This window comes from Protomyctophum parallelum (genome assembly GCF_964188405.1).
Source record: "Protomyctophum parallelum genome assembly, chromosome: 16".
NCBI classification, from domain to species: domain Eukaryota; kingdom Metazoa; phylum Chordata; class Actinopteri; order Myctophiformes; family Myctophidae; genus Protomyctophum; species Protomyctophum parallelum.
In genome coordinates, this window is record NC_139711.1 from 30865356 (window position 1) to 30879624 (window position 14269).

Consider the following 14269-nt stretch of genomic DNA (forward strand, 5'->3'; position numbering starts at 1 on the left):
TAAATTTGATATTTTTTCTTAAATCTTATATAATTATTTTATGTTGTGAAGTATCTGAAATATATGAATCATGAAAGTAAGGTAACATTTATTCGTGCAATATTTCATAATATCGCGTGGTGGCGGTACCCTTTCACAATAAAACCTAACACTCATATCTGAGTGAGTGAGTACGCCCCTACAGATCTCAGCAGAAAATATAAACTACAGGACATGAACACAGCACAGGCCTACAACAAACGACGTTCAGACATCTATAGGAAATACCAGCGCATTGGGATTAGGAGTGGAGTTATTCATCACTGTAATGGATGGTGGAAAGGTGACAAGTTTTTGAGGAATAGTATGTTCGGAATTATATTATTTTTCTTTCAAAAATATGGAACAAAGAGGACGGAAGACATGGCTGGAGCGAACGCAGTTGTTTGCCTTTGTGACCACAGTAGTCCTTTTGGGTTTCAGCGGGGCCTCGGCACAGATAAGGTATTCTATATCTGAAGAGGTTCAAGAAGGGACTGTTGTTGGGAATATTGCCAAGGATTTGGGAATAGATCTAAACATTCTAAAGGAGAGAGGATTTCGTATCGTGTCCGGCACCGGTGATCCCCTGTTCAGGGTAAATGAGAATGATGGAGTCCTTTATGTGAACCGCAAAATAGACAGGGAGGAGGTGTGTGAAGACAGCAACGTGTGTTTGATTAACCTTAAAACAGTTTTAGAAAACCCACTGGAGGTCCATTATGTTGCAATAGAGATACTAGACATTAACGATCACTCTCCCATTTTTCCAGAAAAAGAGAAAAGATTTGAGATCTCAGAGTCCGCTTTGCCAGGGGCACGCTATCAATTGCAACATGCCCGCGACCCAGATGGTGGCACAAATTCTGTACAGCAATATAAACTCAGTCCTAATGACCACTTTCGGTTAGAGATTAAAGATCGAGGAAGAAATGGAAAAACCCCAATATTACACTTGCAAAGACCACTCGATAGAGAGACAAAAAGTAACCATATATTAACGTTGACAGCTATCGATGGCGGCAAACCTCCAAAGACAGGAACTGTTGACATATTTATAGATGTTTTAGATCTAAATGATAATATGCCCGTCTTCAGTAAAGATACATATTCCGCTTTGCTACGGGAGAACTCCCCCGTTGGCACAACAGTCATTCAAGTAAACGCAACCGATTTAGACGATGGCTCTAATGGTGAGGTTGTTTACGCGTTTAGCAGCAATGTGGAAAGTAAAGTACGGGAAATCTTTGATATCAATTCTGTAACTGGGGAAATAATTGTGAAAGGTCAGGTAGATTATGAAGTACAAGATACATATGATATTGACATAGAGGCTTCTGATCAGGGAAGCGTTCCGTTTAGAACAGACAAAAATGTCATAATAAAAATTGAAGATGTCAATGACAATAATCCTGAAATTGAAGTAACATCACTATCAGGCTCAATTTCAGAAGATTCGAGGCCAGGTACAACAGTAGCACTGATTAGCATTACTGATTTGGACTCTGGCCTCAACGGGAAGATTATAAGCAGTATAGCTGAAAGCAGTCCATTTATAATAACTCCATCTATACAAGACAACATGTTTGCTGTGGTCACAAAGTCGCAGCTAGATAGAGAAAAACAATCACTATATGATATAAATATAATCGCAAAAGACGCAGGTGAGCCAGCGTTAACATCAGAAAAGACTATGAGAGTTGTTGTATCGGATGTTAATGATAACAGCCCAGAGTTTTCTCTGAGCCCCTATACTTTCTATGTTAATGAAAACAACGTCCCAGGTGCCTCCGTTTTTTCAGTTAAAGCATTTGATCGTGATGATGGCGAAAATGCTGTTATTTCATACCACATTCAGAGAGATGGAGGTGATAACACTAAACTGACATCATTTCTAAATATTAACCAGGACACCGGGGATGTTTTGGGACTGAAAAGTTTTGACTTTGAAGTTTTGAAAACATTCCATTTCCAAGTTTTTGCCAAAGATTCTGGAACTGCACCACTAAGCAGCAATGTCACAGTGAATGTTTACATTCTGGATCAGAACGATAACGCTCCAGTCATCTTGTATCCAGTCAGTGCTAACGGTACTGCTGAAGGTGTGGAGGAGATTCCTCGTAATGTGAACACAGGACAATTGGTGACTAAAGTGAGAGCCTATGATGCTGATATAGGATATAATGGCTGGTTATTATATTCACTACAGGCGGTTACTGACCACAGTCTGTTTGCTTTGGACCGCTATACAGGACAGATAAGAACACTTCGCTCATTCACAGAGACAGACGAGGCTGAACATAAACTGGTCATACTGATAAAAGACAATGGAAACGTTTCACTCTCAGCAACAGCTACTGTGATTATCAAAGTTGTGGAGCCTAAAGAGGCTTTTGCCGCTTCTGATGTTAAAAGTGTATCAAAAGATGAAGATGACAACAACATGACATTTTATTTGATCATAACTTTGGGTTCAGTTTCAACACTTTTTATCTTCAGCATAATTGTTTTGATCATAATGCAGTGCTCTAAATCTACAGACTATTCCTCTAAGCATTTACAAGAGACAAATTATGATGGCACACTGTGTCACAGCATTCAATACAGATCTGGAGACAGACGGTACATGTTAGTTGGACCCAGAATGAGTATAGGCTCTACAATTGTTCCAGGAAGCAATGGAAATACACTAGTGGTACCTGAGAGGAGGCGTGCATCTGGTGAGGTAAGGAAAACACATAACGGTATGCATGGCTGCTGTATTTGCTGTAATGTTGTGTATGGATTGTTTAAAGTTGTGAAATGGAATTTTTTGGTATCTGAGCAGTCAATTAAGTGCAATGTCCACCTGAACATAGAAAACGCTATCCATGGTGCTGAAATGTATCAATCTTAATGAATAGATGTTAATGTTCATCTGTATTCTCTCACACACGCACCCACGCACGTAAGCACGCGCGCGCGCGCACACACACACACACACACACACACACACACACACACACACACACACACACACACACACACACACACACACACACACACACACACACACACACACACACACACAGAACCAACGTACACTCAGTACAAAACATTACATTAGAGAGTAATTACATTAATAATGTGCACGTGCTTATAATATGATTAAAATGTCTTAAAGGTGCTTAAAAGGGTGTCTTTGCTTCATCACATTTTATGGAACAGAAAAAGAAAAACACCTGAAATGCATTCTCCACATAGAAAACTTTGTCTCGCTATCCATGGTGCTGAATTAGTGCTCATATGTGCTCCTGCTGTTCTTTTTAAGTATTGACTCATAAAACACTGATTTTTTGATGATTGGTGTATTTGTTAAACTGTAACAAATTACTTTTTAAGGGTCGCTAGCCCCATATGCCCAGTTTCTTGTGTTTGCGTGAATAATAGCGATGATTTCATTGGCTGACCATGGAATTGAGATGATTTGATTGGCTGAGCAAAGAACGTATTGAGGATAAAACGTGAGGGCAGAAAATTGAAAACGCAAATTGTGAATGGCCAGAATGAGATAATGTATGATGCATGATGATAAGACTAAGAGCGCCCCTCACTTCACACGGGTGTGATATCTATTAGTCTATTTGTCATATTTTACCTGTAACAGGCAAAGTAAAACTGCAGGTTCTGAGGGGATTTACGCTGTGAAATGGTTCACTGTTAAGTATTCATGTTCGACTTGATACTTTTTCTGGTGTGCTGATTTGCTTGTTTTTACATTTATATTGCCATTGCCACTGCGTGTAAACCGGGTCTAGAAGTTGCAAGTAATGATTGTCATGTTAAACTATATGAAACGTGTATTATGAAAGTAAGTAAAACAACGTATATTCCTGCAGTATTGCTTAGATTCGCATGGTGGCGGTATCCTTACAGAATAAAGCCTAATTTACAATCACATGTGAGTCAGTACGCCCATACAGATCTCAGCGGAAAATATAACCTATACAGCCACATGAGTTTTGGACTAGCAGTCGACGAATTGGGATCAGATTCAGGAGAGGGAATATTCGTTACTGCAATGGATGGAGAGGTTACAGGCTGGGAGGACTAGTCAACGTTTGGAATTATATTGGTTTTGTTTGAAAATATGGAACAAAGAGGACTGAAGACGTGGCTGGGTCGAACACAGTGGTTTGCCTTTGTGACCACAGTAGTCATTTTGGTTTTCAGCGGGGCCTCGGCACAGATAAGATATTCTATATCTGAAGAAGTTCAAGAAGGAACTGTTGTTGGGAATCTTGCCAAGGATTTGGGAATAGATCTAAACATTCTAAAGGAGAGAGGATTTCGTATCGCGTCTGTCACCGGTGATCCCCTGTTCAGGGTAAATGAGAATGATGGAGTCCTTTATGTGAACCGCAAAATAGACAGAGAGGAGGTGTGTGAAGACAGCACCGTGTGTTTGATTAACCTTAAAACAGTATTAGAAAACCCATTAGAGGTCCATTATGTTGCAATAGAGATACTAGACATTAATGATCACTCTCCCATTTTCCCGGAAAAAGAAGAGCGATTGGAGATTTTAGAGTCCACTTTGCCAGGGGCACGATATCAATTGCATGATGCGCGCGACCCAGATGGTGGCACAAATTCTGTCCAGCAGTATAAACTAAGTCCGAATGATCATTTCCGTCTAGAAGTGAAAGACAGAGGAAGACATGGTAAATCCCCAATATTACATTTGCAGAAATCACTTGATAGAGAGACAAGAAGTAAACACAAATTAACGCTGTCAGCTATTGATGGCGGTAAACCCCCAAAGACAGGAACAGTTGATATATTCATCGATGTTTCAGATGTAAATGACAATTTGCCCGTTTTCAGTAAGGACATATATTCCGCTGTGCTACGGGAGAACTCCCCTGTTGGCACAACAGTCATTCAAGTAAATGCCACCGATTTAGACAATGGCTCCAATGGCGAGGTTGTTTATTCGTTTGGCAGCAATGTGAAAAGTAAAATACGGGAGTTGTTTTCTATAGATTCTGTTACTGGGGAAATCATTGTGAAAGGCCAGGTAGATTATGAAGTGCAGGACACATATGATATTGATATACGTGCATCTGATAAGGGGAATAACGTTCCACATAGAACAGAAAAGAGTGTAATAATTAAAATTGAAGATGTGAATGATAATAATCCTGAAATAGAGGTAACATCATTGTCCGGTGCAATTTCAGAAGATTCGAGACCAGGTACAACAGTAGCACTGATTAGCATTACAGATTTAGACTCTGGACTCAACGGCAAGCTTATAAGCAATGTAGGCCTAGCTGAAAGCAGTGAATTCGCATTAACTCCATCAATACAAGAAAACATGTTTGCTGTGGTCACAAAGAGAAAGCTTGATAGAGAAAAACAATCACTATATGATATAACTATAATAGCTAAAGACGCAGGTGAACCAGCTTTAACATCAGAAAAGACGATAACAGTTGTCGTGTCAGATGTGAATGATAACAGCCCAGAGTTTTCTCTGAGACCCTATACTTTCTATGTTAATGAAAACAATGCCCCAGGTGCCTCAATTTTCTCAGTCAAGGCATTTGATCGTGATGATGGCGACAATTCTGTTGTTTCATATCACATACAGAGAGATGTAGGCGATAACAGTAAACTGACATCATTTATAAATATTAACGGAGACACCGGAGATATTTCGGGACTCAAAAGTTTTGACTTTGAAGTTTTGAAAACATTCCATTTCCAAGTTGTTGCCAAAGATTCCGGAACTCCTTCACTAAGCAGCAATGTCACAGTAAACGTGTTCATTCTGGATCAGAACGACAACGCTCCAGTCATCTTGTATCCAATCAGTGCTAACGGTACTGCTGAAGGCGTGGAGGAGATTCCTCGTAATGTGAACCCAGGACATTTGGTGGCTAAAGTGAGAGCCTATGATGCTGATGTGGGATATAATGGCTGGTTATTATATTCACTACAGGAGGTTACTGACCACAGTCTGTTTGCTTTGGACCGCTATACAGGACAGATAAGAACACTTCGTTCATTCACAGAGACAGACGAGGCTGAACATAAACTGGTAATATTGGTAAAAGACAATGGAAACGTTTCACTCTCAGCAACAGCTACTGTGACTATCAAAGTTGTGGAGCCCAAAGAGGCTTTTGCAGCATCTGATGTTAAAAGTGTATCAAAAGATGAAGATGACAACAACATGACATTTTATTTGATCATAACTTTGGGTTCAGTTTCCACACTTTTTATCTTCAGCATCATTGTTTTGATCATAATGCAGTGCTCTAAATCTACAGACTATTCCTCTAAGCATTTACAAGAGACAAATTATGATGGCACACTGTGTCACAGCATTCAGTACAGATCTGGAGACAGACGGTACATGTTAGTTGGACCCAGAATGAGTATAGGTTCTACTATAGTTCCAGGAAGCAATGGAAATACACTAGTGGTCCCTGACAGGAGGCGTGCATCTGGTGAGGTAAGGAAAACACATCACGGTATTCATGGCTTATGGAACTGCTTTGTTGTTGTCATGTTGTGTATCTATTGTTTGAATATTGAATATACATATTTACAGCAGTCAATTAATTCAGTGAAGTGTCCATATAAACATGTATCGCTGTCAATGGTCCTGAAATCACACACACACACACACACACACACACACACACACACACACACACACACACACACACACACACACACACACACACACACACACACACACACACACACACACACACACACACACACACACACACGCACGCACGCACGCACGCGCGCGCGCGCGCGCTACTCTCATCTGTCCCCTGTTGAGGTGCTCATTGCATGGCATTTGACAGTGTGTTAACTCTACTGTGATCCTAAACTGGCCTGTTCTGTCCTTTTATATTCCAATAAGGACATGATCAACACTCAAAGCTGGGCATTCATTCAAATACTGGGACACATGCTTACCAGTTAGACATTAGATAGATTTATATAAATGTTGTTTTTAGCATAATGCTGCTATTTATTTTCCCCATTCTAACTAGAGGGCACTACAGTGCATTGTTTCTGTAAACAGTGTAATATATACAAGAGTTCGCATGGTGGCAGTACCCAGCTGAAATGAAACCACACCTATTATTGAGGCGCATGAGTGCGTGTGTCCGCCCACATTCTCAATCTTGTTCATGCAGGAGGATAAAACATTTAGCTATAGCCTATGAGCTTCAAAGTCAAGTCAGGTATAAGCTCTATATGAAACATATATTGAAATATAGGCTATCGGTCTGATTGTATCTCCAATGGGTATGGATTGGAACTAATGGCTACGGAATAGCAGATCAACTGGAGTTGTGTTTTCATTCTAAAAACATGGAACAAAGGCGACACGATGCATGGCGAGATCGAAGGCAGTTGGTCGTTTTCGCGGTTGCCTTGGTTTTTGTTTTTAGTGGAGCCTCAGCACAGATACGATATTCAATATCAGAGGAGCTTAAAGAAGGGACTCTTGTTGGGAATATAGCAAAGGACCTTGGGATAGATATCGGTATCATCAAAGAGAGAAGGTTCCGTATTGTGTCTGGATCAACTGAGCCATTGTTTCACGTCAATCAGAATGATGGGATGCTTTATGTGAAACGTATAATAGACCGAGAAGAGGTATGTGAACGGGTCAGTGTATGTCTCATCAATCTGAAAACGGTACTGGAGAACCCACTGGAAATACATTATGTTGGAGTGGAGATACTGGATGTTAATGACCATTCTCCCAGCTTCCCAGAGAATGAAAGGGAGCTCGAGATTTCAGAGTCCGCGCTGCCAGGCGCACGATTTCAGTTGCAGGCTGCACGCGATGCCGATGGTGGCGTGAACGCTGTGCAGCAATATAAACTTAGCTCCAATGACCATTTCCGCTTGGAGCTTAGTGATAGAGGCAAGGATGGAAAAGTTCCAATTTTATATTTACACAAACAATTGGACAGAGAAACTAGTAGTCGTCATCAACTGCTACTTACAGCAATAGACGGGGGTAAGCCTCCATTGTCTGGAACGGTACAACTATCCATAGATGTTTTGGATGTAAATGACAATATGCCAGTTTTCAATAAAGAGGTATACTCTGTAACACTGAATGAAAACTCCCTAATTGGCACAAAGGTCATTCAAGTGAATGCATCCGACATGGATGAGGGTCTGAATGGAGAGGTGTTTTATTCGTTTGGTCGCAATGCAAATAGCAAAGTGCGGGAACTCTTTAATATAGATTCGAATTCGGGAGATATTTCTGTTAAAGGACTCATTGATTTCGAGGGGGAAGAAAGCTTTGCTGTTGATATACAGGCCTCTGATAAGGGTTCAGTTCCACTGACAACAGACAAAATCGTTTTCATTAAAATTGTGGACGTAAATGACAACGCACCACAGATTGAGGTCGCATCCATGTCTAGTGCTATCTCTGAAGATTCCAGACCCGGAACAACAGTGGCTCTCATCAGCATTACCGACTTGGACTCTGGACTGAACGGGAAGGTTGTTGGCTACATCAGCAACGAAGTCCCTTTTACTTTAACTCCTTCAATACAAGATAATATGTACGCCATAGTAACCAAGGCCCTTTTGGACAGAGAGAAGCAGCCTCAATATGATATAACAATAGTTGCTAAAGATGCAGGTGAACCGGCCTTGTCATCTATGACGACAATAAGTGTTATAGTGTCAGATGTTAATGATAACAGTCCAGTGTTTTCACTGAGCCCCTATATATTCTATGTTACCGAGAATAATCCTCCAGGAGCAGTAATATGTTCAGTTAGAGCTTTTGACACAGATGAGAATCAAAACTCATTAATTTCGTATTATATTGCTAGAGATGGCAGTGATAAAAATAAAGTATCACCGTTTTTAAATATCAATTCTGAAAATGGAGAAATATTGGCACTGAAAGGCTTTGACTTTGAAACAGTAAAAACTTTTGATTTCCAAGTTGTTGCCAAAGATTCTGGAACTCCGTCGCTAAGTAGTAACGTTACAGTGCATGTATTCATTCTGGATCAGAACGACAACGCTCCAGCCATCTTGTATCCAGCCAGTGCTAACGGTACTGCTGAAGGTGTGGAGGAGATTCCTCGTAATGTGAACGCAGGGCATCTGGTGACTAAAGTGAGAGCCTATGATGCTGATATAGGATATAACGGCTGGTTGTTGTATTCACTTCAGGAAGTCACTGACCACAGTCTGTTTGCTCTGGACCGCTATACAGGACATATAAGAACACTTCGCTCATTCACAGAGACAGACGAGGCTGAACATAAACTGGTCATACTGGTAAAAGACAATGGAAATGTTTCACTCTCAGCAACAGCTACTATGGTTGTGAAGGTTGTCGAGCCCAAAGAGGCTTTTGCAGCTTCTGATGTTAAAAGTGCAGCAAAAGATGAAGAGGACAACGTGTCGTTTTATTTGATCATAACTTTGGGCTCAGTTTCAATGCTTTTTATCATCAGTATCATTGTGTTGATTGCAATGCAGTGCTCTAAATCTACAGACTATTCGTCTAAATATTTACAAGAGACAAATTATGATGGAACTCTGTGTCACAGCATCCAGTACAGATCCGGAGACAGACGCTACATGTTAGTTGGACCCAGAATGAGTATAGGCTCTACTATAGTTCCAGGCAGCAATGGAAATACACTAGTGGTCCCTGACAGGAGGCGTGCATCTGGTGAGGTAAGAAATACATAACCATGCTTGACTTCTTCTTTAATTGCGTTTGTGTCTTTACGATCAAATCCTTAAATGAGTATAAATATGTGCAATATTAACTTGTGCATATCATTGTTTCATTTAGGATCTGAGATGTATTTTCGCACGCACGCACACACACACACACACACACACACACACACACACACACACACACACACACACACACACACACACACACACACACACACACACACACACACACACACACACACACACACACACACACACACACACTCACCAAGTTAAAAAGAGTAATGCCTTTTAACCTACACATCTCTAACATATAACAGTTACAGATTTGTGCGTCGGGATTAAACTCAAGCAAACTTACCCTCAGTCTACTATGAAAGAAATGTGTAGTCGCCTCATCGCCTCATTGACTAACTGCAAATAGAAACAGTGTGGTTGGCTAGGAAATGTACATAGGTATAGGCTTACTCAGAAATCACATAGCCTACGGCCTATCTATAATTCTATATGAACTGCGGTTACCAATATGAGGGCTGCTGTCCATGGTACTGAAACACACATTTTCCATTGTCAACAGTAGCCATGCAATTTATTTTATGTTACCTTCGGAGACTTTGGCAGTTTTTTAAATCACTTTTATCACAGTCCCCAATATGAATGGCTGCTGTCATTGATAGACTCTATACTGTTATACTTTATTGTCAATTGAAAATGTCAAGTTGTGACAAGCCTATAGTTACAAAGTGTATCTGAAATTATTTGACAATAGGTCTGTATACAATATTTAATAGAATTAAATTGAAGTTAAATTTTCAGTTTGAAATGCAGTGCTTGTGAGGACCCATTTTCCAAACGTAAGCCTATTACAATCAGGCCGCTCAATGGCGTATTAACGTAGCTAATAACGTAGGCCTAATTTTAGATAAAATAAAGGGCATGCATACTTTATTTATTACATAGCAACCTTTAATTCTTGCGGAAGGTTTTCCACAATATTTAAACATGAATGTCTTTTAAAAATGTATAATGAGATCTACTGAAGCATACTGCATACACTTACACAAAAGTTATTGAAGACGGACGGGGCAATCTATGGTCCGATTTTGTTATCTATTTTTAAAATGTGTGTCCAAAGTCTTATGTGGTCAGTGCAACGTTTCGTTGTATCGCTTGGTGTCAGTGTACGTTGCTTACAGAATCGTTGGTCTCTGATAGTTTAGGTCCTCCTCTAATAACTGACTCGTTTCTGCAACGCCACAATTAGGCTACTCGTATTTGCTGTTCTTATGGAGTATGTAGGCCTACATCATTTTCATCACTCTGCAGAGAAAGAATATTGGACAACGTTTTGAAATTTGACATACAATGCTTCATAATTCCACAACACCTTTGGGATAATTTTTATTTTATAGCCTGTATACACTGTCATCATGGAACAAAGAAGATGGAGAGCTGCACGGTGGTGGATCGCCTTTATTGTCGTGGTGGATATGTTGTGTAGCGGAGCTTCAGCTCAAATTAGATATTCTATATCTGAGGAAGTGAAGGAAGGGACTGTCGTCGGGAATATAGCTAAGGATTTGGGTCTCGAAAGAACTATGTTGAAAGACCGAGGATATCGAATTGTGGGAGGATCTACTGAACCCCTTTTCGAAGTAAATCAAAATGATGGTATATTGTATGTGAAGAGACAAATTGACAGAGAGGAAGTGTGTGAACGGAGCAGTACGTGTTTGATCAGCCTGAAAACCGTTTTAGAGAATCCGCTGGAGATCCATTATGTTTCAGTGGAAGTGCTCGATATAAATGATCACGCTCCCATTTTCCCTGAGAAAGAGAAGCTACTAGAGATTTTTGAATCCGTATTACCAGGAGCCAGATTTCAACTCCAAACTGCACGTGATCCAGACGGAGGGCAATTTTCCGTTCAACAATATAAGCTCAGCCATAACGAACATTTCAGAGTGGAAGTTGAGGACAGAGGGGACGACCGTAAAGTTCCATTTTTAGTACTACAAAAACAGCTAGATAGAGAAACGGCTGTAAAACATAGGCTTCTTTTAACGGCTATTGATGGAGGCAAGCCACCAAAATCTGGCAATTTAGAAATACGCGTGGAAGTACTTGATGTTAATGACAACTCACCAGTTTTCATTAAAGATACATATACTACAGCAATAAGGGAAAATGCTCCTGCTGGCACATTAGTGATTCAGGCCAATGCAACTGATTTGGATCAGGGTACCAACGGTGTAATAACATATTCATTTGGTAACGAAGTTGATATAAAATTACTGGATTTATTTAGTGTGAATCCCATCACTGGTGAAATCAGTGTTACTGGTTTGATAGATTTTGAAGAAAGTAAGCGCTATGATATTGATATACAGGCTTCTGATAACGGACAAGTTCCTTTAACATCTGATAAACGCATAAGAATAAATGTAATTGATGTTAATGATAATGCTCCTGAGATAGAAGTGACATCATTTTCCAACTCTGTTCCGGAGAATGCAAGGATTGGAACAACTGTGGCTCTGATAAGTGTTACTGATCTGGACTCTGGCATTAATGGCAAAGTTGTTTGCACAATCAAAGAAGATGTTCCTTTTACATTATCCCCGTCACTACAAGAAAACATGTTTGCTGTAGTCACCAAGTCACAGTTGGACAGAGAACACAAGTCTTTGTATGATGTTACAATAGTTGCAAAAGATGCAGGTGATCAACCTTTGACATCTGAAAAGAAAATAAGCGTTGTCGTATCAGATGTGAATGACAACTATCCACAGTTTAACTCGAGCCCCTATACATTTTATGTTCCAGAGAATAATGCTCCAGCTGCATCTATATTTTCAGTCAAGGCCTCTGACCTTGATGAGGGTGATAATGCTGTTATTACATATCATATGTTTAGACGTGGAAGTGAAGGAAACAAACTGGCATCAATTCTTAACATCAACCCTGAAAGTGGAGATATTTTGTCGCTAAAAAGTTTTGATTTTGAAACGTTGAAAACATTTCAGTTCCAAGTTGTTGCCACAGACTCTGGAATTCCACCACTAAGCAACAATGTCACAGTGAACGTGTTCATTCTGGATCAGAACGACAACACTCCAGTCATCTTATATCCAGTCAGTGCTAACGGTACTGCTGAAGGTGTGGAGGAGATTCCTCGTAATGTAAACGCAGGTCATTTAGTAGCTAAAGTGAGAGCCTATGATGCTGATATAGGATATAATGGCTGGTTATTATATTCACTGCAGGAAGTTACTGACCACAGTCTGTTTGGTTTGGACCGCTATACAGGACAGATAAGAACGCTTCGCTCATTCACAGAGACAGACGACGCTGAACATAAACTGGTCATACTGGTAAAGGACAATGGAAATGTTTCACTCTCAGCAACAGCAACTGTGAATGTCAAAGTTGTGGAGCCCAAAGAGGCCTTTGCAGCATCTGATGTTAAAAGTGCAGCAAAAGATGAAGATGAGAACAATATGGCTTTTTATCTGATCATAACGTTGGGCTCTGTTTCAACACTCTTTCTCATCAGTATAATCGTTTTAATCACAATGCAATGTACTAAATCTACAGAATATTCCTCTAAGCATTTACAAGAGACAAATTATGATGGCACCCTGTGTCACAGCATCCAGTACAGATCCGGAGACAGACGGTACATGCTAGTTGGACCCAGAATGAGTATAGGTTCTACTATAGTTCCAGGAAGCAATGGAAATACACTAGTGGTCCCTGACAGGAGGCGTGCATCTGGAGAGGTAAGGAATACACATAATACTTCTGTTTGCTGTGTTGTGTGTGGATTATACAGGGATATTTTTAACATGTAGGCTATTGGCAGTTTGCTTTTAATTCGGTGTATGTACTACTATTCATATTATACAAGTAGGCTACACCAGTGCAGCATTCATAATCACTGTCCATGGAACAAAATTAATTCCACTATATTTATTGCATAAACACCCGTTCCTTTATATTTTCCATAAACTTTCAAAAACTTTAAGATCAAGTTGAAAATTATAACAGTTCAAGTATTACAGAGTTGGGGCATTACACTCCTTAGCATATGTTCAGCTATAATAGGGAATGATTGACAGGTAGTTGAGCCTATACACGCTATCAATGTGCTAAATCAAAGAGTCTTGGCTACATCACCATGGTTAATGGTTGAATGGAATAGTTTTGACCACGTGGGAAAGCTAAATTCTGAGCTTTCAGCTTTGGACTGATTATAAACTTGTATAATAATAATAACAAGGGTAATAACAAGGGTAATAACAAGGGTAATAATAATAATAATAATAATAATAATAATAATAATAATTGTTTTCTGATCTTAGATGGCACCTTTACTGTTTATTTTATATGGTGCATGTTCCTTTGTTTCCCTTTGCCTATATACTAATTATGGCACTATATACAAGTTACATTGTTCAGTACCATTTGATATCAAATATTTTGAAGGTGCCAGTGCCCA

The 14269-nt window shown here is 39.8% G+C and overlaps 3 protein-coding genes across 3 annotated transcripts in view; all 3 read left to right on the plus strand.

Moving 5' to 3' along the window:
• Positions 1-1102: 1102 nt before the first annotated feature.
• On the plus strand, positions 1103-7231 carry LOC310873724 (putative protocadherin beta-18; the record flags this gene model as incomplete). The annotated part of the gene is made up of 4 exons (XM_083786273.1): positions 1103-1211; positions 1386-1550; positions 5328-6539; positions 7224-7231. 4 exons carry the CDS (start codon positions 1103-1105, stop codon positions 7229-7231), a joined length of 1494 nt encoding a protein of 497 aa, XP_083642399.1.
• A 170-nt stretch (positions 7232-7401) lies between these two features.
• Positions 7402-9774, plus strand: LOC310873725 (protocadherin alpha-3-like; the record flags this gene model as incomplete). The annotated part of the gene is made up of 1 exon (XM_083786274.1): positions 7402-9774. One exon carries the CDS (start codon positions 7402-7404, stop codon positions 9772-9774), a length of 2373 nt encoding a protein of 790 aa, XP_083642400.1.
• A 2633-nt stretch (positions 9775-12407) lies between these two features.
• The window catches only part of LOC310873726 (protocadherin alpha-3-like), a gene marked incomplete at both ends in the record, with an annotated part of 69987 nt that continues 68125 nt past the window's right edge, over positions 12408-14269 (plus strand). The window contains one exon of the mRNA XM_083786275.1: positions 12408-12883. Coding sequence (XP_083642401.1) covers positions 12408-12883 — 476 coding nt within the window. The remainder of the gene's footprint in view (positions 12884-14269) is intronic.